At 37.9% G+C, this 27,710-nt stretch overlaps 5 protein-coding genes across 5 annotated transcripts; 2 read left to right on the top strand and 3 right to left on the bottom strand.

Moving 5' to 3' along the window:
• The first annotated feature begins 1,633 nt into the window (after nucleotides 1-1,633).
• On the top strand, nucleotides 1,634-2,575 carry LOC110224398. The gene has a single exon (XM_021010447.1). The coding sequence runs from the start codon at nucleotides 1,634-1,636 to the stop codon at nucleotides 2,573-2,575; it is 942 nt and encodes a 313-aa protein (XP_020866106.1).
• Nucleotides 2,576-8,246: 5,671 nt separating this feature from the next.
• Nucleotides 8,247-9,310, bottom strand: LOC9327024. The gene has a single exon (XM_002890916.2). The coding sequence runs from the start codon at nucleotides 8,920-8,922 to the stop codon at nucleotides 8,344-8,346; it is 579 nt and encodes a 192-aa protein (XP_002890962.2). The 5' UTR covers nucleotides 8,923-9,310; the 3' UTR covers nucleotides 8,247-8,343.
• Nucleotides 9,311-10,911: 1,601 nt separating this feature from the next.
• Nucleotides 10,912-12,915, bottom strand: LOC9327023 (B3 domain-containing protein At1g32030). Its single transcript, XM_021013955.1, has one exon. The coding sequence runs from the start codon at nucleotides 12,165-12,167 to the stop codon at nucleotides 11,160-11,162; it is 1,008 nt and encodes a 335-aa protein (XP_020869614.1). The 5' UTR covers nucleotides 12,168-12,915; the 3' UTR covers nucleotides 10,912-11,159.
• Nucleotides 12,916-19,328: 6,413 nt separating this feature from the next.
• Nucleotides 19,329-20,205, top strand: LOC110224397 (putative F-box/FBD/LRR-repeat protein At5g44950). The gene is made up of 4 exons (XM_021010446.1): nucleotides 19,329-19,340; nucleotides 19,441-19,584; nucleotides 19,677-19,817; nucleotides 19,900-20,205. Exons 1-4 carry the CDS (start codon nucleotides 19,329-19,331, stop codon nucleotides 20,203-20,205), a joined length of 603 nt encoding a protein of 200 aa, XP_020866105.1.
• A 4,386-nt stretch (nucleotides 20,206-24,591) lies between these two features.
• On the bottom strand, nucleotides 24,592-27,710 carry LOC9329757 (DEAD-box ATP-dependent RNA helicase 5). The gene is made up of 13 exons (XM_002890913.2): nucleotides 27,063-27,710; nucleotides 26,851-26,981; nucleotides 26,645-26,752; nucleotides 26,475-26,555; nucleotides 26,250-26,328; nucleotides 26,060-26,145; nucleotides 25,923-25,979; nucleotides 25,763-25,830; nucleotides 25,611-25,679; nucleotides 25,416-25,509; nucleotides 25,155-25,319; nucleotides 24,977-25,069; nucleotides 24,592-24,886 (listed from the first exon to the last, which is right to left on the bottom strand). Exons 1-13 carry the CDS (start codon nucleotides 27,553-27,555, stop codon nucleotides 24,791-24,793), a joined length of 1,620 nt encoding a protein of 539 aa, XP_002890959.1. The 5' UTR covers nucleotides 27,556-27,710; the 3' UTR covers nucleotides 24,592-24,790.

Here is a 27,710-nt window from a genome sequence, read left to right as displayed (position 1 = left end):
TTATTATTATTATATTTATATTGGATATTTTGAAATTAAACAGGTTCCACCAAATACAAATAGTTTAAAACAACCGCATAAAATTAGAGTTATGGCACTGAATATTATAGCATCATAAAAATTATAGATCATAGCTTATATATATCGCTATTATAAGTCGTTATATCAAAGCGTTTGCCTAATGCTATGGTAGAATGCTCTATAATAACATACGGAAAAAACGCTATCGTATGTAGGGGGTCTACCATAACAGGGGCATAAGACAGCGTTTATGAAAACGCTATTAATGACATATAATAGCTCTTATCTCTTGCTAATAATGTAGATATTTCTTGTAGTGTCCTAACTCTGCAATTGTTTTAGGAGAATCAATTGCTTACAAGCTCCCCACACTTTGTAACAAATGCATCTAAATGAAAAATTGCATGAGATCAGCTTTCACATGCAAAAAGACATACATGATGTTGTGGCTCTCCACTCTAAGGAAATTAAATATGTGAGATTTTGTAATTCTTCAAAATATGCACGAGTGTCAGCAAAATATTACTCACTCCGTTCTTTTATAAGTGATGTTTTTAAGATAATGCACATCGATTAAGAAATTATTTAATTTTTGTTTATTTCTAAACTAAAACATCATTTATTATCTAATCAACCAATAAGAAAACAATCTACAGAATATAAATCGTCAAAACCAATAAAAAAGTAATTAATTTTGCATCGAAAACTGAAAACATCATCTATTTAAGAACAAAATTAAAAGAAAAAACATCACTTATTAAAGAACGGGGGAGTACATTATATTTTGCCAAAAAGAAAAAAAAAAAGATTACATTATAAATGCAGATATAGACAGATGCACGTAATGTTTTTCTCTGAAAACCCTCTAAAATCAATATGTTCTAAGAAAAAAACTATACAGACGGAACTTAACATTCATACCCAAAAACTGCAAATTTGGTTCCACCACTGTCCTAGTTATCTACACCATCCCCTTGGTCTGTTTATTACGTCACTAACTTCATATAAACCGTTTCGATTGTTCATGCATTTAACTTTTATTATGCTATTACGTACCCTTCATCCATAAATAAACCACGAGATATTAAACTGGTGGCAACTGAGGCAAACCGGTGCCAGATTTGTATTTCTCCGAATAGATGGTCATGACCTCACTGAAATTTTTGTAAACGACAGTGAAGAGCCAGAGAAACCAGCTGAGAACAAGTAAGACCATAGCGAACGCGGCAGAAACCACGTAGATGAGCACTAGAGCAGCTAGACCTCCGAAAAGATGGCTCGCGTGTCCAACAAGCCTCATGACTAACCCTGGTCGTAGGCGCACATATATGGCTTCACAGACGCGAAGAACGGCGTAGAATAGAACGAGGACACAAAAACTGAGGAATGAGGCTTTATGTGTTTCCAAAACAGAGGAACTGTTGGCTAACAAGCTGGAGTAACCCTAGAATTCCGGCGTTGACCATGGCCACGACTTTGTGGACTGCGGAGGAGTATATGGTGAACTTGGCCGTTTCATCGCCGGAGATGGGGAATTTTTGGTTATTGCCGGAGTCAGTCTCCAAACCCATTCGTTTGGAATGATGACCGTCCGATGATTAAAATCTACCCAATGTTTGTTTCCTCTTGGTCTCCCGAGTTTACTCCTGATTCTCCTCCACTAACCTCAGCAGATGTTGCTGTCGAGCTTCGTGGCGTCCCGTATCTACTTTTCAACAAGGAGAGCTTGTGTAGAATTGCTACCGCAGTAGGAACCCCTGTTGCTATGGCTCCAGAAACAGAAAGAAAAGAAAATTTTGAGGTTGTTAAGTTGATGGTTCGCGTTAATCTACATAAAGAGCTGCCTAGTAAGATCATCTCTGGTTTCTCCAATGGTCGCGAGGTCGAAATCACTGTTACTTATCCTTGGCTACCACTGCAATCCCAAGGCTGTAAACAATTTGGCTATTCCGATCTCAGATGTCCTGTTAAGCATCTGGTTCACCCACCTAACACACGTTCGCGAAAGTCTAGGACCAGTAGGAGTCGTACTCCACTTCCGAGGGATTCAACAGGGTTTAAAACCCATACTCGAAAAGGTCGCTCTTGGAGACCAATCAAGAAAATTATTCCTTTAGTTTCCGATGAAAGTGATGGGTTCCAGGCGGATATTCTACTGAAATCTCCTGGAGCCGACACTGACGCTTTGACGTCGATTGCTTCCTCGAGTCAGGGTGTTGTTTTAGAGTCTGAGAAGGTTGAGAGTGTTGTGGGAGTAGTGCAGGAAGTAGTTGTTGAATATGAGAAATCTGCAAACAAGTCTGACACTTCTTCTAATATTGTGGCAGAGGCTGGTGGTGTGGTTGTGGTCCACGAATTACAGGATCATGACTTGGGGATTGTGTCGACTCCAAATCCATCAGAATGTGGTTCTCTTCAGGATTCTATGCCAATGGTAGTTAACTCTATGGTTTGTGGTTCAGCAGTTGGTTCCGCTGTTGTTGAAGAAGAAGAACAACCTTTTATTCTGGTTTCCTGCCGGAAGGGTGGTCGCAGGACCACCAAGTTACATTAATCAACCTTCATTATGTTTTTTGTGTGGAATATAAGAGGATTAAATAGTAGTAGACGACAGACTATGACTAAGGCTTGGATTAATATCCATAGGCCACTTTTTGGTGCTTTCACAGAAACGCACATTCAGCCTTTAAATGCAAGTAGAGTATCTCAGGCTATTCCGTTTGGGTGGAAGTTTTTTGGGAATTTTGAGCATCATGGAATTGCTAGAGTCGTTGTGGTTTGGGATCCTAGAGTTTCTGTGGTGGTGTACAAGGTATCGGCTCAGATGATAACTTGTGGTATCTTTATCGTTTCTAAGAATATGAATTTTACGGTTTCTTTCGTTTATGGGTTCAACCATCTTGAGGAGAGACGGCCTCTATGGGAGGAGATGATTTATCTACATGAGAACTCTCCAGTTTCAAGGTGTCCCTGGGTGGTGCTTGGAGACTTCAATCAGGTTTTAAGACCCTCTCAGCACTCAAATTATCTAAACCAAGAAATTGATCAACTAGGAATGACAGAAATAAACAATACTCTGCAAGAGGCAGAACTTTTTGAAGCCCAGGCAAAGGGACTTATTTTTACTTGGAAGAACAACTAAGAGGAAGATCCAGTTTCTACCAAGATAGATCACGTATTTGTAAATCAAGAGTGGGCTGCAAAATTTCCGGATGGTTATGCGGACTTTCTTGATCCAGAGCAATCAGACCATGCTGCTTGTCTGTTCCGGTTACCTTCTCTTCAGCGCTCAGTTATCAAGCCTTTCAAGTTCTTTCATCATGTTGCTGACCACCCTCGTTACTTGGAGCAGGTTGAGGACACTTGAAAACCTGTGTTGATCCAAGGTACTTGTCAATTTAAAATGGTGAGATCTCTAAAGTTGCTAAAGCCGGTCCTTAGAAGGCTAAACAAAAAGCAGTTCAGCGACATCTCTTCAAGGGTTAAGGAGCAGGCTGCAAAGGTTTCAGTATTACAAAGGTCTCTTCTCACTTTACCAAGTGTTGACACAGCTCGTGAGGAAAATGTGGAGCGTGCAAAGTGGCAATTTTTATTATCGGCTGAGGAGAAATTTTTTAGGCAAAAGTCTAGAGTACAATGGATGGATCTTGGGGATCGCATCACTTCTTTCTTCCATAAATCTGTTATTCAAAGGGCTTCACGGAACCACATCCATTTCTTGAGAGATTCGAATGGTAGTCTGATTGGAGCTAAGGAGGAGGTCAAATCCCATGCAGTTGATTATTTCAAAATGATTCTTGGGTCCTCTGATCTTCCGCTCTCTCCATGTTCAGTCTTGCAGCTTCAGGGTCTGCTTTCATTCAGATGCTCTAATGACGAATCTGTTGCTCTTGTAAAGCCTGTTTCGGCTGAAGGGGTTAGATCTACTCTCTTTGATATGCCTCTAAACAAATGTCCAGGTCCGGATGGGTATTCTGTTGAGTTTTTTCGGTCTGCCTGGAGTATTGTTGGTTCAGATGTGGTTGTGGCAGTACAATAATTCTTCCAAAATGGTAGATTGCTGAAAGATCTTAACAACACAATCATCGCTCTTATCCCAAAAACACCCGAAGCTTGTAAACTTGGAGATTACCGTCCGATTAGTTACTGCAATCTTCTCTACAAAGTGATATCTAAGATTATTGCTAATCGGCTCAAACCTTTACTTCAAGAGTGTATCAGTCCATCGCAGGCCGCTTTTTTTAAGGGTCGCAGTCTTGGAGAAAATGTATTGCTTGCCACAGAGTTGATCAGAAACTACAACAAGGCTGCCTGCCCAAAGAGCTCTATGCTTAAGGTTGACATCCGGAAAGCTTTCGACACTGTGTGTTGGGACTTTGTGGCAAAGATGCTGGAAGCTCAAAACTTCCCTCCATTATTTCGGGCTTGGATAATGGAATGTATCACCTCTCCTCGTTTCTCAATTGCAATCAATGGCGAACTTGCAGGATTTTTTAGTGGTAAAAAAGGGCTACGTCAAGGGGATTCTATCTCTCCGTATCTCTTTATCATGGTTATGGAAGTTCTTTCTAAGCTTATGGATCAAGCTGCTGAGGCTGGAAATATTGGGTTACATCACCGCTGCTTAACTCCCCGCCTTACTCATTTGCTTTTTGCGGATGACTTACTGGTTTTCTGTGATGGTTCTCAGTCTTCTTTATCTGTCATTGCCTCTGTTATGCAGACTTTCAAGAGTTTCTGTGGCTTGGATATGAATGCAGATAAATCGGAGATCTTTTTTGGTGGATTCTCGTTGACTGAGGCGCAACAGTTCAGCCGTTTCTCTGGTTAGAATTGGTGAGCTTCCTACGAGATACTTGGGATTACCTCTTAATTCATCTCGGATCTCCTTTGCCACTCTTCAGCCTTTCATGGAAAAGATCACTGGGAAGCTTCAATCTTGGACTGTCAAGTTTCTTTCTTTTGCTAGGAAAGTAAGACTTATCTCTTCTGTTATTTATGGTATGGTAAACTTCTGGAGTGCTGTCTTTGTTCTGCCAAAAAGGTTTTATGCTAAAATTGATGCTTTGTGCTCTGTTTTTCTGTGGAATAACAACACGGATTCTGCAAGAGGAGCTAGAGTTGCTTGGAAAGATATATGTAAACCTAAGGCTGAAGGTGGACTCGGGATCAGGTTGCTGGAGGATTTTGAGGTGGTTGTCAAGCTTAAGCTGATTTGGAACTTCTTCACCAACTCAGGCTCTCTTTGGGTTGCTTGGGTAAAAGGGAATGTGTTCCACAGAAAAAGTTTCTGGATTTCGGAAGACTCAAATAGATTTTCCTCTTCAATTAGGAGTATGCTGCAGCTGAAGACTATGTTAGCTACTTTTATGCGTTGTAATCTCGGTAATGGCCAGTTAGCATCATTCTGGTTCGACTCATGGATGGACTGTGGACCTCTTATTTCACTTCTTGGTGATGATGGCCCAAGGCAGCTACGAATTCGTAGAGATGCTCGGGTCGTTGATGCCACCAGAAATGGTCAATGGAATATGCCGAATGCAAGATCTGAGCTCATTCAGAATTTTTTAATCTCGTTGACTGCTATCACGCCTCCTTGTGGGGATCGTGGTAATGACCAGTTCTTATGGCGTAATGCGGCTGGTGTCTCGTCGCGTATCTTCTCCGCTAAGGCCACTTGGGAACAACTTCGTGATCACTCTCCCTTGGTTCCTTGGAGCAATGTAGTTTGGTTTAAGGAGGCTGTTCCTCGCTTTGCTTTCTCTTCATGGCTTGCTTTGCGAGGAAGGCTCCCTACAAGGGATAGGCTGTGGCGCTGGGGGATGACGGTTCCTTCCTCTTGTGTTTTATGCAACTCTGCCAACGAAACACACGATCATCTATTCTTTGAATGCAGCTTCTCCCCGGCGATTTGGTCTTTCTTCGCTAGTAAACTCATTTCAAACCCACCAACCTCTCTTGGTACTGTTGCGAGTTGGCTCCATGCCAGACCAGTCCATGCTTCTCAACCTCGGCCCCCAGATTCGACCATCACCAAACTCATCTTTCAGGCGTCTATCTCTGCTATTTGGAGGGAACGCAACTCGCGCATATTCTCCACGGTCTCATGCTCGATCCAAGACATCCGCAAAGTTGTTGATCGCTTTCTCCGTGATCGTCTGCTCTCGTTCCCTGCTCCGGACTCTTCCTCTCTTTCTCTACTTGCATTTTATTTTGGTTGTATTCCTTTTGTTTAGCTTTTTCAGTCTGTCGTCTTTTCCTTTCCACTGTGGTTGATTAATAAGTTGTATGCAACATATAAAAAAGAAAATGGTATAAAATTTAATATTTACACTAAAAAAAAAGATCTACCGTGGCCTGACTTTATTAGTCTACCAAACTCAATATTTTTTCAGACTGTTTTTCTGAAAGTGACATCGGTTTGTTGTCGCTTTAAATACCCGAAGGATTACTCCTATTGTAATCCCTTAATTCATACTACTAAAGAACAGGATATATAGAGAGAAAAACATTACGTTATAATAGTAACAGCAAAAAAGAAAAGAAACATTACATTATAAATGCAGATGTAAAACTCAATTTTAAGATCAATCTTTCCCTTGGAAAATTTATGCATCAAAAGTAATGATCTTGATCAAAATCCTCTTCAAAGAAATACCCTTGCGTTCCTTTCCTTGCAAGGTCTCCATTTTCTTCCTTCCGTAGACTTTTCCTTCTAGCTTTCTAATCGAATTAGTTGTTAGCGCACTGTACTAATCGAATTAGTTGCCCCAATTAAGAAAAAAAAAGTGTAGTCCTTTCAACGGATCCCACTTTCATACTAATAATTTTTGAAGAATATATGTAAAATTAATAAATTATATATAAAACTAAAATTTAAGAATTAATCGTTATGATAAAATGAAATGAGTAATCCTATAACAAAAAATTCAAAAACAAATTAGGTGCTCTAATATTTTGCTTAACCTAGTTTTCCAACGTAACAATTTGTAAATATGTATAAGTTCGTTACTACTTACATTCAAGCATGATCAAATGTATGTCACTATGTGATGGACAAAAAAAACATGACTTTCTCTTATAGAGTGAAAAATGACGTTGCCTCTTTTTAGCCTTAAATCCCAAAGGATTATATAAATGGCTTTGCTTCTTTTTTTTTAGCATTATTAAACCTCATATATTAAAAGAGAAAACAGAGGGAATTTTAAATTACAAATGCGGATGCGTAAATCATTAGAGAGTTTTGAAGAATAGATAGTTATTTTTTCCATTTTAGATCACATACAGTTTCTAGTTTCTTTTTATTTGTTTTCCTTGGTGACCAGCAACCTTTAATAAGAGCATTTGGTGATCAGCAGATTTTTGTAACGAATTGATGATCCAATGAGATGTGATTTGACTATTCGTATCACATGCATGAAAAGCACAAAAACAAATCTGTAGCTTGAATACATGCATTAACAACAACAACAAAAACTTTGTATAAAAAAATAAAATAATGTAAACTACAAAGAGCAATATTCAAGCTAAAGATTTAATTTTTTGCCTTTAAGGCCGGCTCTGCTCTGCTCCTGATAAATTGCGGACGGTGGGTGGTGGTGTAGAAATTATGTGTTGTGATCTGGGAAGCTTCAAGGAACATTCGTAACTCACAAATAAACTTTCATTTTGCGTAGGTAAATTATAAATATTTCAATTTAATTGTTAAAGTGATTGGGCACAAATAATTATCCTATAAAAGGAAAGGAAACTACGTACGTGTTTTAAACACTTGCAGAGTTTATATGGTTTAACGACTAAACCGGTGGCCGAAGCAATTTATTGGAGTTTAAATTTCTTTTGATTGTCCGCATCTTTGTTTAAGAATAAAGAAAAGTGAACTAAATCATTAGTCATGACAAATCCCAATTAGGAGCCAACATTGGTTGTCGTATGAACCAATCAATTCAATGAACGTAAATTTAACCAGTAAAATAATATAACCAAAGCATATAGAAATCTAGTAGTAATATTAAAAAAAGCACCCGGGAGAATTTCTCATATATACATATAAATAGCCATATATGGAAAGCATTCTCATCATCTAGTTATCAATATACAGTCTGCATAAGCCGGTTTGGTCTGTTTACAACGTCACCGGTTTTATTCTTTCAGAAATCAAGAATGGTTTTCTACTTTTTGTAATATTTTGTGTTGATTATTGAAAAAATTTCTTTAATAAATATAACGTCACTGCGGGTTTTACCTAAACCGTGTTGATTGTTCATCCATTTTACATTTAACTTTCATCTCACACCCATCCATACATAAAACCACAAGATGTTAAACCGGTGGTAACTGAGGTGAACATGCACTGGGTTTGTTTGTCTCCAAGTAGATCATGATCATGGTTTCACTGAAAGTGCTGTAAACTACTGCCGAGAGCCAGATAAACCAAAGAATAAGAAGAACGATAGCAAATGCGGCATAAACGACCGAGATGAGCACAAGAGCTGCTAGACCGCCGAAGAGATGGCTCGCGTGTCCAACGAGTCTGGGGACTAAACCGGGTCGTAGGCGCACGTCTATGGCTTCACGGACGCGAAGAACGGCGTAGAATAGAACGAAAACACAGAAACAAAGGAATGAGGCTTTATGTGTTTCCAAAACAGAGGAGTGTTGGCTAACAAGCTGAAGTAATCCTAGAATTCCGGCGTTGACCATGACCACGACTTTGTGGACTGCGGAGGAGTATATGGTGAAGTTGGCCGTTTCATCGACGGAGATGGGGAGTGTTAGGTTTTTGGCGGAAACAGTCTCCATATTTTGTATCTTCTCACTTTTGTTTTCTTGATCTTTCAACTTCTCATATCTATGCGACGTTTTATAGGAGAAGTCTAAGAACATATCTTTTGTCTGCATGAAATAATGACCGTCCGATTATTTGTGCTGCAACGATCAAGATCTTACTCGGCTTGACTTTCTTTCGCCGCTTATCTAAAAACGCCGTCCGAGTGGGTCAAAAGAAAAGAAAAAGAAAAGAAAAAATGACCGTCCGATGAGTTGTGCAACGATCAAGATTTTTCTAGTCTTCACTGTCCACGCCCGACGCTGAAATGGCTTCTTTTTTTTCTAGTCTTCACCGCGCGCCCGATGAGTTGTGGCAAGCTTTTGTTTTCTTCCTACTCTCCTCGTTTTCATCATATTATTGCAACAATCTTTAACGAGAAATTAAAACAGTAAAAAACGCTTTAACAAACAAAAGAAGCAGTAAAAATAACGGAATAAGTAAAACCCGCAAGAGAGAACTAATAATATTATGTTATTGCAATATCGCTTGTAGTAAAAAACTAGGATCAGACCGTGGTACATCACGTATTAATAATTTATTGCATATAGTGTTGTTTCATTCTATTTAAAATTGTGCGTACATTAAATAGTGTTACAGGTAAAATTATACAAAAAGTCTTATTTTTAATATTAACTTCAAACGCACATACAAACATAATAGGAGTAGCATTTAAGAATCAAATCTACATATACCAAAGAAATACACAATAGAATATATAAATTTAAATCAAACTAGAACAACAGGGATTACAAGAATTAGTGTGAAATTTTAGAAATAAATAAAATAAATAAATAAGAAATTAGAGAATAGAAAAAATCATCAAAGAATTATATGAAAACATGTAAGAACATGTGCATCGGTGAATTTTCACAAAAATCTCTCATATATAAAAAATTAATAAAATAATAAATATTATTATTTAACTACAAGAGTCTCTAAAAAAGTGGAGAAAGTCTCTCATAATCTCTCTCATTTGTGAGACTCTTGTAGTTACATAATAATATTTATTATTTATTATTTTTTTTTTGTAAATGAGAGACTATAGTGAGAGACTCTCATTACACAAGCTCTAAGTTTGATAATGATAATAAAAAATTTTGAAATTAGATTTCTATTATGAATTATCCCAATAGTGTTTTAGTAATAATTCCTATGAAAGAGATTACTTAAAAACTAAATTTTTGGAGAGATTTGTTTCAAGCAATTCTCAAAAGCTTTAAGATTAGAATTCAATAAATTCACAAAGTGTGATAACATCAACTTGTGGTTTGGTTGGCTAAAATTTTTGTGCCTATCTAATAATAGATCCATCAATTTAACACCATTTTTGGTGGCTTGAGGAATTAGATCGTGGACAGTAGATGAATTGGCCTAATTCAACTAAAGCATTACGAACAATTAAAGATAGAGAACAAATAATTAAAATCATAGAAGGAGAAATACACATCAATTAGGTTTTTATAAAAACACTTTCTTTGGAAATCCTAATTTTTTTGATGAGACTACTCACACATGACCTAAGTACATGTAATCATTGTAGAAGAAGGATCAAGAGCTTAGAAAGATTACCAAATAGTTTTGATAACTTCAAACAAATAAAACAAAGAAGAAGAAGAAAAGAAGAACACCTTAATAAACTACAAAAATTATGAAAGAAAGTATGCTCTACGGCTACAAAATGTCTCAGTATTTATACGCATGGGACGCAGCCCTAGAAAGAAGCAAAATGAAATTTTAGCAAAACCTAAGCAATCGGTCCACCCCTGGATCGATCGATCCACCCTTCGACGACCAGAACCGGTTTTCTTTAACCGAATATTACTTGTTGTTTTCTTTACTTGGGTATAAAAACTCTGGAAACCTAATTTTCTATTCTTTTTTCTTTCTGGAACTTTTTGAGACTTCTCTTCTGTAAGCTACCTTGGAGATCAGAGATTCATCCTTTTAACAAATTGGAGAAGTTTTTTTAAACTCTATTTTCTATTTCTATTGAAATACAATTATGTTTACTCCATTGATTTTTGTTATCTTTTTTGCTAGAGTTTAATGCATAACTAAAGTAGACTAACCAAGAAACCATATTATTGTCAAAATGTTAATTTCACACCATAGAAAAGATGGGAAACAACAGATCACACTCCTACTAAAACCCTAATTGTAACTAGACCAAAAACCTAATAACCAAAAAAAAAGTAAAATTAGACCAAAAACCGAAAAAGAAAAACTAGACCAAAAAACCACCAGAATCACAGTACGAATAAATCAATCAAGAAACTTGTGAGAGGCAGAAAGCAAGGGAAGAGATACTCTATGCCATGTCCGGAGGAGGAGGAAGAACAAGGGCAAAGCAAAGGATTCCATTTCTACCCCGCCTGAAAGACCAAATACTGATGTCATCGCCTTCTTCCAATACGTTAGCCTCAATGATCTCGTTCCACCCGCAGATAATAGCGTAATTCAAGGTTACTTTCCCTGAATTTTTCTTCATCTTCCGTTTCTTCAAAATCACACCCCACTTTACCTCCCAAGGATCCACTAGAGTCGCTCCAACTCCCTTGGTGTCATCTTCTTCTAGTAGGATTCTCGACTCAACAGGCGTCAAGAAGTCGTTACAAATTAGGGTGTTGAAAGGCACTAAGAGACGGCTCTGATCTGGTTTGATATCTGTTTCGGTCAGAGTCTTCTGATAGATGAGCCTCGGGCCTTCGCTTCCCTGCATTGTTCCCATCATCTTGACCAGCCACTCCGGCGCCTCCTTCCCTATCCATGAATAAGGAGCAACCTTTGCTTTCTTGGATTTACTGCCACTACCGTTTGACTCATATTTAGGGTTTGGTGGGTTTGTCATCTCCGTGTTGTACTCCACAAGTAAAGTTGAAGAAGAAGGAGGGTTTTGTGGGGTTTTCCTCTTGTTATCAGCCGCGATCTTGTAATCTCCCAAACACGATGATGATGAAGAAGAAAGCCCTTGAAGTGGGTTACGTGGGTCAGAAGAATCATCGGGGATCGTGTTAAGGTCGAGGAGGGATGAAGAAGTAGAAACCCTATCAAGGTTTTGTTGGTTTTGTTCAGGGTTTCTTACAGTAACAACCGAAGTTCTTCTTCTTTTAGGGAAGAGATGGAAGAATCTCTTGTCACTCTCTTTTTCTTGTTTCTTCTTCTTCTTCGCGTGGCCTCTGGATTTTACTTTCTTTGGAAGAAGTTTACGGTGTTTTTCTTCGTATAACATGACCGAAGCATCCACCAAGTTACAGAATTTACTCGAGCTTATGTCCTTCTCCGCAGCTGCGAGATGATCATTGTAATACGTAGGCATCGTTATCGGACCACAAACTCGAAGTTCTAGAGAGCGAAAGAGAGAGAAGGAGGAGAGAGAGAGAGAAGGAGGAGAGAGAGAGAAAGAGAGTGCCTCTCTTACATTAAATAACGTCTGCTTTTATAAGGGTTTCGAATCAAAATAGGAGATAAACTAGGAATTGGTAGAGAACTTATCAAGACTCCTTTATTTACTCGCTACCCAAGCCTTTCCAAAACTTTCCATTTTTTATTTTTTTTTTCTGTTTCTTAATTTTATTTTTTTCATGTTCGTACTTAACTAACTTTACTAACTGTACTAACGTATAAGAAAATAAGTAAATCTATATAAAATATCTGAAGATATTGCTAAATTAAAGCCATGTAAAGTTTATCTGTTTCTTAAATTAAAAAATACCTATGATAAATTTTTGACAAACACCTTTCTTAAGTTTAATTTAGCTGGAACAAGAAGAACAAAATATGACTGGGCAAACTTTCATAACATAATTAAACATTAATTGCAATAAATAACACGAAAAACCATATCGTGTTGGTGTGTCAAAGCAAGCTACCAGCCCGCTATGACCTTGTTCGTCTTTTTCAGAGAGATCGTTGAACAAATTTAGACCTTTAATATGATTTCCTTAAGTTTGTTAATGTAATTATTGGTTCGTTTTGAGATTTGAAAATAGCAGTAATAGTATAGATACTTGAATATGTTTATGGGAAAATTAGAAATAAAAGAGGTCTAAAAAATAGTTTGACCATATACACTTTTTTTTTTTTTAGAATGTCACTTTAAATTAAAATATTATTCTCTCTTTTAAACATTTTTAATGATTTTATCAAAAAAAAAAGGTGCTTTGTAAAAAAAATTGGTGATTTAGTTGAAAAAAAAAATGATTTTTTTTTTTTTGATAGGAATGTGAATATCATATAAATGAAGTTTGAGGTTTTACAAAAAAGTCAACCTAGAGATTGTAGCCTTGCCAAAAAAAGTTTTAAAAAACAAGGGTTACAAAGAGATGTTGGGTGTCAATCAACAAATTATCGGATCCAAAGAGCCATTAGGTTCCTGAAATGCTTCCGGTTCCGTCTGGCAGAGATGGTGTTGCGCAGCTCCTTGTCGATGAGGATAAAGACTGCATCTGGGCTGATATAGATTTGGTTGTGGAGAGCATTGTTTCTTTGCTTCCAAAGGTGGTACACAGCAGCATGACTCGCAAGCTTCCGGAGAATAGAGGGAGACGAACTGGTACTCATTTTAGTCCAGGAAATCAGCGAGGGCCAAGTGTAGAAAAGACAGGGAGGTAAGCAAAGTCTCAACTGGATTAGGTGCCAAACCTGCTCACTAAAAGCACAACGCAGCAGGAGATGCTCGTGAGTCTCCTCATGTATGGAACAAAGACAGCAGGTCGAGGGTATAGGAAGGCCCCAGGAAGCGAGACGGGCCCTTGTTGGCAGTCGCTGTAGCTGCGCAGTCCACATGGTAAAAGCATGTTTCGGAGTGGCGCCTTTAAACCAAACTGAAGTAGCCCAATCCTTAGTTGTGGTCCTCGGCCTGGTAGATTCCCAAGTGATAGCAGTGGGGAAACGATTGAATTTAATACCTTGGATAACCCAAAAGTAGCTATCTTCCTCAAGAGAGCTGAAGACCGGAGTAACAGAATTAAGAAGATCGATGAGAGGTAAGGCGCGAAGCGATCTTGATGGTGGAAGAATCCAGCCATTGTCATCCCATGCATCAGCGACAGAGCAATGGATTGGTAGTCGCAAGAGTCTTGGGCCATCAACACCAAAGGATTTGATTAGAGGGCCAAGGGGACACCACGAATCAAACCAAAAACTAGCAAGCCGACCATTACCCAATTTACACTGAACAAACCTTTCAGCTAAGGGCCTTAAGTTTAACAATGATCTCCAGTTCCAAGAGTCCTTAGTAGAGGGTTTAATAGACCAGAAACTCTTGCCTTTTATGTGGTGATGGTGATGCCATGCCACCCAAAGAGAGCCACTCCCAGAGAACAGCAACCACACAAGCTTCAAACATAGAGTAGAGTTCCAAATTCCCAGCCGACGCAAACCAAGACCACCTTCAGTCTTTGGATAACAAATATTGGCCCAAGAAACCTTAAACCCTTTTGAAATATCAACGGAACCAGACCAGAGAAACCTGGCGCACAGAGATTCCATCAATTTTATGCAAGCTTTTGGGAGGACAAAGGAAGAAGTCCAGAAATTAATTAGACCATAGATCACTGACTTAATCAGTTGCAGCTTTCCAGCGTAAGACAGAGAAGAGGTAGCCCAACTTTGAAAACGCTTTCTCAGTTTTTCAATGAGTGGAGAGTATTCTGAAATTCTTAGTTTCCTACTCATTAGAGGCAAACCTAAATATCTGATGGGCATAGAACCAATGGGAAATCCGAAGCTAGAGATTGCTAAGGATTCACCAGGGTCTAAGCCAGCAGTAAAGATCTGAGTTTTCTCACAGTTCATTTTCAAACCAGACCAACTTGCAAAGATGTCCAGAGCGTCAGAGATACCTGTCAGAGATGAAGAAGAACCATCAAAGAAAACCAATACATCGTCCGCAAACATCAAATGAGTTATATCAAGTTCTTTTGTTTGAGGGTGATGATTAATGAAGCCAGCCGCGAAACTAGAGCTCATAAGTTTGCTGAAGACCTCCATTGCCAAAACGAACAGGTAGGGAGAGATTGGATCTCCCTGCCTTAACCCACGAGAGCTTTGAAAATAACCTGAGGTGACCCCATTAACAGAAACCGAGAATTGAGGAGTTGAGATGCATTGAGAGATCCAGTTTATGAATCTGTCCGGGAAGTGCATGGCTTTCAAGATGGCAGTGATGAATTCCCATTTCATCGAATCAAAAGCCTTCCGGAGGTCAACTTTCAGCATGCCTCTTGGGCCAATATTCTTTCTACTATACCCATTGACCAGTTCTGTGGCCAACAAGACGTTTTCAGCAAGTAGTCTACCTGGGAGGAAAGCAGACTGAGCATTGGAGATAACAGAGGGAAGGAGAGATTGCAGCCTACCCGCCAACAACTTTGAAATCACCTTGTACACTGTATTGCATAGAGAGATTGGCCTGAAATCAGATGTTGAGGAAGCATTTGTGATTTTTGGGATAAGAATGATTGTAGTTGCATTCCATTGCTTCAGCAACTGACCAGACCTGAAAAATTCTGAAACAGCCTCAACCAATTAAGGGCTAACAATGTGCCAACAACTCTTGAAGAACTCAGCTGAGTAGCCATCAGGGCCAGAAGTTTTGTTCCGAGGAAGAGAGAAGACAGCTTGGCGAATCTCTTCAGGAGAAAAGACAGAATCCAAAGCAGCTTGGTGGGCAGGAGAGCATCTGAACTCTAGCAAGCTAGAGAGATCTGCAGGATCAAATTGAGGAGATTCTTTGGGTCCTCCAAGAAGAGATTTATAGTATCTGACACAATGCTCCTGGATCAGTTGCTGAGATTCAATCCTGCCGCCAGAGTTATCAACAAGGAAATGAATGTGATTCATTGCGAGTCTAGCAGAAGTGATGCGATGAAAATAAGCAGTATTCAAGTCACCCTCTCTAAGCCAGGTAATTCTCGATCTTTGGCAGAGAAAAGATTCTTCAGCCTGGAGGAGAACCTGCCACTTCTCATTTGCTTTCATTACAAGAAGAGCAAGAGCAGGAGTTGGGTTTGAGAGGAGCTGCTGCTGGAGTCGCAGAACAATCAGGTGAGCTTCTTTCACTCTTTTCTCCAGGTTGGAGTAGTTATCTTTGCTAAACTCTCTGATGTACCTTTTCAAGATTTTTAGTTTTTTCGAGAAGCGAAGCATAGCAGATCCCACCAGATTAAAGCTAAACCAATGATATGCAACCAAAGGCACAAAATTTGGATTTTGTAGAAGGAAGTTCTGGAACCTGAAAGCTTTCCTTTGACGTTGCACAAACAGATTTAGAGTGATGCTGCAAGAGGAGTGGTCAGAGAAATCTGGTTCGCCAAAAAACCCAAGGGAAGCAGGAAACAACTGCAACCAATTCTCATTAACCAAGATTCTGTCTAACTTCTTTGCCAGAGGGTTAGCGCTTCTTTTATTCCACCAAGTGAATGAGCAGCCTCTAAAATTGAGATTAGAAAGGTCCGCCTCCAACAAACAGTCACGAAACAACCTGATTGGCAGGTCAACATTTGGATTGAGGGAGGAAGAGTTGTCAGATGGGCTCAGGACTTGATTAAAATCACCGAGAACAGACCAGGCTTTCCCCACCATACGAGGACTAGAGGCAATAGAAACAATTTCAGTCCATAGCTCTCTTCTAGCCGACTCTTCGTTTGCTGCGTACACAAAAGATATAGCAATCTCAGACTGTGAGTCCGGCAGAAGAACCTCACAAGTCATCATCTGGAGAGATTTGGAGATGATGGACACCTTGACACTAGGGTGCCACATGATCCAGATTTTCCCCAAATCTGAGAAAGCATAATTGTCTTCAAAAGACCAGCCTGGCAAAATAGCAGATAAAAGCTTCTTCTGTTTGCACTGCTGCACGTGAGTCTCAATGAGACTCCCAAAAATAGGACGGTTAAACAAGAACCAATCCTTAAAGCCTCTCCGATGACTTAACTTATTAAAACCTCGCACATTCCAGCAAAAAATGTCTTTATACATTAATCAGATATGTTTGGGGCCCTTGCCCCTAGCACCTCTTTGTTGTCTCTGTGAGAATATTTTTAAGAACTGAGATTCATCAATTTCCGGATCGACACCGTCCTCTGAAGACAAAACATCTGAAGAATCAGATTCAAGACTCTTTGCTTCCAAAAGATCTTGATCAGCCTGAATCTTGTCGAGCCCAATGTCAATGCAAATAGTACCTTCTTGAACAGGAGTTGGGGAAGAGGCGGGAATGCTAATACCTTTCTTCGAAACAGATTTAGGCTTAACTTGAATCCACTCTGAAGAGCTCGCAACATTACAGGCAAGAGCCGGTTTAGGAGATGGCAAGACCGAGCCAATCACGATCTCTTTACCTTTTGCACTAGGAGCAAGGAGAACAGAGGTTACGGGAAGATTTAGCAAAAGCTCAGGTGGAGTTGCTGACTTCTTCGACCTAGGAACTTTCTTTTTGGGTTTAGCTTTGGCACGCGGACACGCAGCAGCTGAGTGACAAGTAGATTTGCAGCGCTTCAAATTATGACCCACTTCCTTACAGAACGAGCAAATAGGCGGCATCCATGGGCTAGACACAAGAACACGACTTATTTCTCCCGAAGGGAACTGGACATTGACAGCCTCCGGCAGCGGCTTCCTTGGGTCTATAAGAGTGAAAACTTTAGCCACTTCTAAGTTTGTCATGTTTGCAGTTGATGGATGAAGCCCTTTAGGTTCGCCAACTAATTCTGCAATAAATTCAAACCCATCCTCATTGAAGAATTGAAGTGGGATGTTCCTCAGTTCTAGCCACACAGGGGCTGAAGAGAGCTCAGGCTTCTGCGGAATGGATCCTGGCTTCCATTTCGCGACAAACATAGTTTGGCCTTCAATCTGCCAGAGACCTTGAGTGAAGATCCGATTCCGGGTTGAAGAATTTGGAACCCGAAACAGAAACGCATTACCCTCCATCTTGGTAACCGAGATGTCCCTGTGAAAACGACTCCAAATACCATTAACAATCGCGTGAACGGTGCCTTGAGCCGGCGGTTCTGAGTAGAATTGACCTAAAATGAAACAATCCCAAGATTTCTGGTTTTTTTCAATAACAGAGATGGGAATCTTCACACAGGCTTCCCCCGAAGGAAGGGTAAAGGCTGTTCCTTTTTTGGTTAAGGGTCGAGAAGTTCCCTTAAACAAACTAAGCCACGGCGCGTCAGGAGATTTGGCGGTGACTGAGGAGACTGGGTCCGCTGGCGGCGCAGCATTCGCAGAGGTTCCGGTGCAGCAAGGTTTTAGGTCGCTTTTAGCCGGATTTGGGGTGACCTTACTTTGCTCACGGGGAGAGGCAAGGACATTGGGTTTTGAAGAAAGAACAGAGGCAGCAACAGCTTTCGCGGGTGACCCTGAGCTTGCTTCAGACGAAGAAAATCGTCCCGAAATCAACAGATCTGAGGACTGGGGCGGTGGAATCGAAGGCTGGGATGGCGGAAGTGAAGACTGCGGCGACGGAATTGGGGGTTGAGCACCGGCGGAAGCAGGGAACTCGCGAAGCGGAGGAGACGACAACGGGGCCGCAGGAGGCGACTTCTTCTTTTGGGAGGAGACTTTGTTCCTCATGAGGAGAGGAGGGCCTGAAGGAGAGGAGGAGGCGGCGCTCCGACGTCGAGGCCGACGCCGGACAAGGTGGGAGAACGCCGACACTGTTCCGTTCTTTTGAGAGAACCTTATCGCGTTTTTTTTCGCCAATGCAATTTAACTGTAGGCTTCAGGAAGATGTATTTTATGCGGTAGGGTTTTTAAGATCTGCGGGTTTTGACAATTAAAAAAAAAAAATTTGTACATGTTTTTAAGATCTGCGGGTTTTGATTTTTGGATGGATAAATTTTTTTGTCTAATATTATTAGAATACGTTTTCTAGTGTTCTACGAATATTAGAGTTTCTATTCTAAACTTTTGTACATGTTCTACGAATATCAGAGTTTATGTTCAAAACTTTTGTACATGTTGTACGAGTTTTAGATTAGATTCCTGTTCTAACAAATTCAGAAGACCGGAATACAATTTTCTAAAATCCGTAGAACATATATTCTACGCTTTCATTCATGTTCTAATTTTTGTGGAAAATTCATTTTACGATTTACTACATGTTCTGAAAACGTTAGAAAATATATTATTATTTTAGAAAATATTTTCTAAAATAATATAGATTCCAATTTCTGAAATTTTTAAAATTCCTAAATATAGAAAGTGAATCTTTCAAAACAAAACTGAATATTTATTGAATATTACGTTTTTATTGTTTAGATTGCGATCTGAGGATGTTTAGAATACGTATTCTAAGTTTTTTAGATGAAAAAAATAAATTTAAATCGTAAAACCAAAAGATGAAATCGTTTTTGTGCCCTAATTCTCAAAGTATTCTTCTTTCACACCTTCCTTTTGAGTCCACGTTGAAAGATTAGACTAATTTGGTAGTCATTTTTTCACATTTTGTGTCATACTTTTCGAGATGCACATCTACGTAAAGAGTGGTGTGTGGTGATTTTGTGACAACAATGAGTGGAGATTTGTTGTTGATGAAAAAAATATCTGAGTTCTAACTGGTATTTTCCTTGGTCAAGATAGAACTTGATACTGAATTTAATGTCAAGTTTGATAGTAGTCCTATTGAACCGGTGGATTTAAGTAAGAGAGATATAATCCGTGACTTTTTAACTGGTATTTCTATTGTAAGACATATGATCATCTCCCATCGTATTCTAGAGGTATATACATATAATCTTTCATGCATACGTAACAATTTAAATTTCCATGAAAACATTTTCTCACATCTATCTTTGTTCTTTCTACTTTGCAGGTCCTTTACCATTACTCCAAACTCGGACCGATTCCCACATTCCATAACTTGTCTCATTTGCAGGCTTCCTTCTCCAGCCCATCGTTACAATTGTTGCCAGCTTTTCTTGAGAGCTGCCCAAATCTGAAAAATCTAATCTTGGTAATCTTTTTGAATATGTGATTTAGCTTAAGAACATTGTTGAAATATATTGTAAACTCAGTTTGGTTGTATTTTTTCGTAGGACTCGGTGCCAGAGCAGATCGACCTTACAAGTGTGCCTCGGTGTTTAACATCGACTCTGGAATACGTTAAGATTAACAAGCTGATTATGAGAGAGGAAACTGGGATTAAACTAGTGAATTACTTTCTTGAGAATTTAGCAGTACTAAAAAAACTCGCTCTAAGTTTCGTAGATTGTCCTATGCCCAACAAAGCTTCGGATATTATCATGGAGCTTGTTACATCCACAAAGCTTTCTCACGGTTGCCAAGTTATCGTTGATTTATATGCAGCTGATGAAGCTGGTGACTTGGTTGGCACATGGTGAATTTTGTTTCATTGCACATTATTGTAGGAATGATCTAGTCTCTATTCTCATGAAAATTGCCGTTAGGCTAAGCATTTTATTGACATGGTTTATTAGGTTTGCTCATCTTACTTGAATCTTATGGATGAGTTTATATACTTTATAAGAGTTTTAAACTTTTCTTGCTTGATATCAAACTCAGTTACTTGCACATTACAGAGTTTCCCATTGCTTTCAATTCTGGTTGATCATTGTAAACGCTTTATATGACAAAAAAAAAAAAAAAAAATGAATAGTTTACATTCTTCTAAGATATGTTTGAGTTTCAAGGGCTTGTTTCATTTTTCGTATTGTCTGTCCACTTCTAAGTTCTAACCAAACTTGACATAGTGGAAATATTGAAAATACATAAATATGTTTAAGTCTAAACAAAAAAAAGGTTTATTAAGATGTTTTAGACTACCCAAAGAAAGATTCAAGAATTAAAAAAAAAAAACCTTCTTTTAATCTTAGAAACCTTCCTTCAAAAAATCCTGAAAACTCTAATAGTAGATTATAGGAAAATTTATATACAAACAAAACAATGGACGTAGGTTATATATCCTAAAACGCTAAGTTATATATATACTATCCAACAAAATTTTGTTAAGTTCTCTTAATATATACCTGAAGAATAACAAATTTAGAATTAGGCAAATAACTGAAAGAGAGAATGTTTGGCGTAGAGAAATGAGATCATTGAAAAGAAAATCTTTCACTCGACAAGTCACTTTGCCCGTTTGATAGATAAAATAAAACGATTCTAAATAGGATTGCATCACTCCGAGCTTATGGCCATCCGAGGAATGAACACATCCTCTAACAATCGTTTCACATGCATGGAGTCTGCTAATAAGGGCATCTCTTGCTGGGCCTGGGATGTACTATGGTTTTGCCATTCATTATGGTTACTAGTTTGTAAATAATTCTCTTTTGTGGTCTGAATAATAAATATAACAGTTCACAAAAAAAAAAAACGAAACAATCCATGCTCCAGATCATGTCGATAAAAATATCAAATTCTTCATTCTTAAATTGATAAAAATAGAAAAAATTTAAATTGTTGGTGGCTTCTTTATTTTAAACGGTTTAACATGTCCATCTCCATCACTAACTTAGTTGTATGTGTCTGTTGATTTTCTTGAAAAAACATTTTGTTAGTTCAATACATAGGAAATTTTCAAGAAAATCAAAAGACTAACAGCATAGCCACTGTTAATTTTATACATTCTCTGTCCGCCAACATTATCTTCCTTGTTTACACAATTCTGTCTCTGCACAAATTAATCATTATCAAACTATTTCACTACATACATCTCAATTTCTACTGGTTCTGTCTCGACCAAAGGAGCAACATACATCTAGTTATTGTTCGGTCAATATGCTAAAGTTAATTAGACTAATGTAGTCACTAAGTCTTGCATCGATTTTGTATACTGGATTAGGTTAATATTAAACATACATGACACTGTAAATTCATTGTTAAGTTAGATTCGCGCATCTTACCTGAGGCTGCATCTAATTTGGTATATTTTGCAATCCATTGAGATAACAAGGAATACACAAAAGATATCAAATTTGATGCATCCTCAAGTAAGCTGCAAACCTAACTTAGCAGTGAATTTCTTGTGTCAGCTATGTTTAATTTTAACCTAATCTTGTTATAAAAACAATGCAAGGCGTAATGACTACATAAGTCTAGTTAAAACTTTCTCATATTGACTGAACAATAATTAGATGTACTTTGCTCCTTAAGTCAAGGCACAAGCAGAAGAAATCGAGATGTATGTGGTGAAAAAGTTGACAATGATTGATCGGCATAGAGACATACTTGTCTGAATAAGAAAGTAATGTTGGTGGACTCAAAATGTATGACTTTAACGGTGGTTATGTGGTGAGTCTTTTCTTTTTCTTGAAAAGCTTCTACGTATTGAAATAACAATACTTTTTCTTACTGGGAATACTGTTTGTGTTGCAGCTTATTGACTATAGAAAGATTCCTTCAGATTATTAAGAGTGAGGACAACAAAGTTAGTGATGGAGGTGGATATGTCAAACCATTTATACAAATAAGAAACTAACGATATTAAAGGTTTTTTTTTTTTTATCGACTAGAATAGAGAATGAAAATTTTGGTATTTTATCGACATTAGTTGGAGCATGGGTTATTTCATATTTTATTAATTGTAGAGCTTTCTCTCATTCTGTTATTTGTCTAATTCATTGGGAAAATGAATTACCAACAAAGTTTACCATTTTGTTAAAACAAAGTTTACCAACAAAATGGAAGAAGAATTCGAACAAAATGATATGTATTAAGAAATGAGTCGTAGTGATAACTTATCTGGATCAGCGGTGGTCTTTTTGTTTAAATAACCGAGTCAAATTACATGCATGCCTCCCCGGCTCTCCATGATGTCATTCCTCGGCGACATGTCCCTTCGTCATAGTAAAATAATACGTTACCAAATAATCTTTTTTATAGCCATCAAATTCTTTGCTATCATCTCAAGATGTTGCAAGTACAAGAGAGGCTTACTTACTAGACCAAGAGTTTGCTATCAGAAATTTAAATTATTTCAGAAGAATTTATGGAAGAAGGAAGAAATTGCTGACCTATAGTTGTTGAAACTTTTACTTCATATCAATACTATATCTTGGAATTGACGCTTACCAAATAAATCTTAGATCAAATGAATTGAAACGTCATCTTGTGGTTGTTGATGAAAGTGTCTTGTAGTAGAAGAGAGAGCATTCCATCGTTTGCAGACGATTCCTAATTGGATGATATTAGGATGATCTCTTCCACCAAATCCCATAGAAGCTTCTCCTTTATGTTCATTAGGGTCTTTTATATTTAAAGTCATTACTTTTTCAGATTGTACTCAATTACTTGTAAAGTTTTCCCAGTTAGGGTTTCAATGGATTGTTCACTGAATCTCCAAAACTCCAGATTTTTATCCCTTTTTCTTCAAACACCATATCTGGATTTTTCTTCTTTTAGATAAGATATCATACCTAATTTGTTGAGGTCCATATTTTCTCCATTCATGTTTATTATTTCTTTCCTTTTTTTTTTTTTTACTTTGTATAGAAAAATCCTCTTAATCAAGTCTCTTCTAACTTGTCTGGATTATTGACTCTGTGTTGTCTAAAATGGGAAAGGAATCGGGTGCTTCCTTAGTAATTCAAGTATGAGTTTATCAACACATCTAGATGTTCATTCTCTATACATCATCTAGAATTCTAGATGAAAAAACAATCAGGTCTACATAACAAAGTTTACCCGATAGACCCAAAGCCACACGAACTTTTGACTTTTTTTGTTAGCTGGATAAACCTATAATACACCTACTATCAACAGTTTGAAACTTTTCGTAATGAACCACCCACTGCAATCGACTAAGTCATTAGCTCTCTGAGATTATAAACCGGGAATATACACATCATTATCTCAGGATTGATGTTTACCAAATGAATCTTGGATATAGAAAAAAAAACATTCAGAAATTTCTAAAGAAGAGTATCCAATATCGGGTTTTTACTCTCAATTTCTAATGATTCCAACTCATTCCAACCAATTGTCTAATCCCTTAGGATCCAATATATGTAACTCATCCTTATTTTTTAGAGGCTAAGCTTTAATCCTTTTATTTTTTAGTTTAGATTTTTATTCATGCTAATTTTATCTTTTGCATTTGTCATAAATAGATAAGATCAACCCTACTAGCTCATAGTCTTGGAAAAAAAAAAACCCACGAGTACGAGCTTTATAAAAAACCGTCTTCACCCTCATGTTCCTCAAAATATGCTTGTCAAGCCATTTTCATAAAGATGAAAAATGTATGTGGCAATACTCAAGTGATTTGGATAAGTTGTGCTTAGCGGGGAGAGTGCACCGAACTCCGACAACATATCGGGTTGGATTGGGCAAATCCCTTGTGCAGGCAGACAATTATCTTACTTTGGCTCTAATCTGGTAAGAGTATGCAGCCATATACACTAACACTTCCTATTGTTTTTCAAGAATCTTAGATGGAAAACACCTTCGCTATACATAACTATATACTATCCAATCGAGTTGCTTTTATGAACAATCACTCATAGATAAAATCACAGTGCTTATTGCAACCTGAACAATTAAATTTTTTAAATAACATGTAAAAAAATAACTTCAATAAAAATGCATAAATCGAAGTTGACCTCCACAGTGCTTATTCCCCATGAAGAGACTCGAACTTCGTGGAGAATACTAAGATTACTGTCAGGCCAAAGGGACTATTTGTAATAATATCATCAGCTTTATATTATAAATACACAATGTCTAATTTTTTAAATGAAAAATATCATTAATTGCAAAATGCAAAATGTCTAATTTTTTTTGTCGAATATAACTATAATAACACAAAATTGCATACAAATATAATGAAAATGCTGAAACATATTTGTTTTTGTTATTCGGCCCAAGCCGACACGAAACAAAAACGAAAATCAAAGGCAGGTTTTTTCATTGTCCAAGTAAACTAAAACTATAATAAAATAATCATAACATTAAAATAAACTAAAACTAGTCTTCGTCATCAGAATTATCGAATGTGATCTTCGTAGCTTTTGGAGCATCAGCTGCTATTTCTTTGAAGTGAGCTCCATACAATTTTGATTCCTGCAGTTTTTAATCAAACAAAACACACACAATGATGAAGACGAAGCAATTTGTGTGAAAAATCAAGAATGTGATGGAAGAAAATCAAACCTTTTTCTTTACATGAGTGCCAAACTTCAAAAGATCATCTGGCACAACTTGTCCTGCTTCCCTGAGAACATTCACAAGTTCTCCGGCAAGACCCTGTAACAAAGAGACCATCATATTTGAATGAACTCTGTAAAAAGGTCGCTGCTTGAAGAATCTAAAAGAGTTTTTTCAGGTTTACCTTGTTCTGTTGCGTGAAGAATGTGTGTGCAACGCCCTTTTTACCCGCTCTTCCTGTCCTCCCGATTCTGTGTACATAATCCTCTGTTGTTAAAGGGAAACTGTAGTTTATCACAACTTCCACATCCGGGATATCGAGCCCTCTTGCTGCAACATCAGTAGCCACCTGTAATTTATAAAACAGTGTCAACGCTCTGTTTCAGAACCAGCCAAGGTATTTATGTTAGCCATGGAATTGCGGAATAATAAAGAGTATACATACCAGCAACGGGCAGGATCCTTCTTTGAACAATGATAAAGACCTGGTACGTTCGCTCTGTGCTTTGTTTCCGTGTATAGATACAGCTTTCCAACCTCTAAATAGTTGTGTAAATATTAGAATCATTGCATTTCATGAGCAAAAATATCAAAGATCTTTTTCTCTTCTGTTGAGGTGATTCCGGCTAAAAGATCAAACCTTTGCTGAAGAAAACGCTCGAGACGTTCAGCTTCCACCTTGTATAAAGCAAATACCAAAACCCTGTTCCTGTAAGCACCAAAACACTTGATATTAGTATGTTGAAAAAGGAAAGATCTGGTAAGGGTTCGATAATTAAGTAGCAAATTTACTTTTGAGATTTATGGTATTTTTCTAGTAAAGCAACTAGACGCTGATCACGCGCACGTTCGTCCAAGACCTGCATTTGTAACCAAACCAAAGACCTGTTGTTAAAGAATATCAAATAAAGGACAACACTACTTGCTTTGAGGATGATCTGAGAGAACGTACCTCAATGATTTGCATAACGTCGTGGTTGGCAGCTAAGTCTACGGAACCTATGACTACCTGAAAGAAATTTGAATGATCGTCGGGAAATTTAAGCAATTTTCAGGTGAGGAAAGACAAATTGAGGAAGGGAACAATACTTTGATTGGATTTGGATCCATGAATTCCTGAGCCAATTTGTGAACATCCAAAGGCCAAGTTGCACTGAACATAACCATCTGACGAACTATAAGACAGATAAGAAAGAAGATAAGTTTTCATTATAATTCAGCACATGAATCAAACTTGGTTTCTCACAAGAATGCTAAGTGAAATGTGACAACCACTTGCCTTTATTTGTCTTGCTCAAAATAAACCGGACAGGTTCCTCGAAACCCATATCAAGCATTCGATCTGCTTCATCCAATACCTGACATGTAGGAACTTCTGTTACCATCTCATAACTCGAAAATTCGATTCAAGTTGTTTCATTATACCAACAAAAAAACGATGCAAAGACTATGATCCTAAGGGGACAAGTCAAATAACATTAATAAAAGATGATCTGTTGCTTACCACAAAGGAAACATCCGAGAGACGAAGCTCGTTAGACTCAATCAAGTCTCTCAAACGACCAGGCGTACCAATGACAATATCCTAACATACAAGATCAAGTAAAACATTACTCAACTGATCCGAAAACATAAGAGAATGTCCTGATTAAAGAACATAATAAGAAATCTTACAACTCCAGATCGAATAGCATTTATTTGAGGCCTTTTCGAGCTTCCACCATACACACAAATCGATTTCAAACCACAAGGTTCTCCAGCTTCACTCAAAACATCAGAAATCTACCAATCCACCAAAACAAACATAACACTAAGAAATTCAACCAAATGTTTCGTTTCACATTGTAATCATAATGATCAAAACCGATAAATACATATACCTGAACAGCCAATTCTCGTGTAGGAGAAAGAACCAAACAAGTAGGATTAACATTCTTTGATCCTCCACCAAGCTTCTTATTCTTCTTCAACACATGCATAATCGCAGGAATCCCAAAAGCCAATGTCTTACCTAAAATTCACACAAAACTCAAAAAGTTTCAATTTTTCAACCAAAGTTCAAAACTTTAACACTCCCCAAAACATTACTAACCTGACCCAGTTTTCGCAATCCCGATAAGATCACGACCATCTAGCAAAAACGGCCATGTATGTGACTGAATCGGAGACGGTTTCTCGAAAGTCTTACAACAATCTAAAACATTCTCAGGCAAATTCGATTCAGCAAAAGTCTTCAAAGGTGCGTACTTTGCTTCTTCCACATCTTTCCCAGTCACAACAACCTTCTGTTGCTCACTCTCTCCTCCATTGGTAACACTTAAATCCTCAGCTTCTAGCTTCTTCTCCGGGACATCCTTCTTCTTATTCTTCTCAATCTCTTTCTCCTCTCTCTTACGTTTCTTCTTCTTCTCTTTATTACTCAACTCTTCCTCAACACCATTCGTGACCTCTTGAGGCACTTCGACTTCATGAATTTCCTCTGTGTGTTTGTTCTTCTTGCTCTTCTTCTTCTTCTTATTGGTCATCGGACTCTCGACGGCTAAAGGTTCGCCGGAGATGGGAAGCTCTTGGAATTTTCCAGCCATTTCTTTGTTTCGTTTAGAGGAGAGAGTTGATGAAACGGCCGAACGAGAGTCGTTGTTCAATTTAGGTTTTTAGGGTTTTAAAGCATTGCAAAAGATATTTTCTAATATTGCAATTTTGCCTAACTATTTTTAGTTATTACCTAAAATGTCTAAAC

Source organism: Arabidopsis lyrata (assembly GCF_000004255.2).
Source record: "Arabidopsis lyrata subsp. lyrata unplaced genomic scaffold ARALYscaffold_1, whole genome shotgun sequence".
NCBI lineage: Eukaryota > Viridiplantae > Streptophyta > Magnoliopsida > Brassicales > Brassicaceae > Arabidopsis > Arabidopsis lyrata.
The sequence above is the reverse complement of the archived record's forward strand: the minus strand, read 5'-3'. Positions and strand labels throughout refer to the sequence as shown.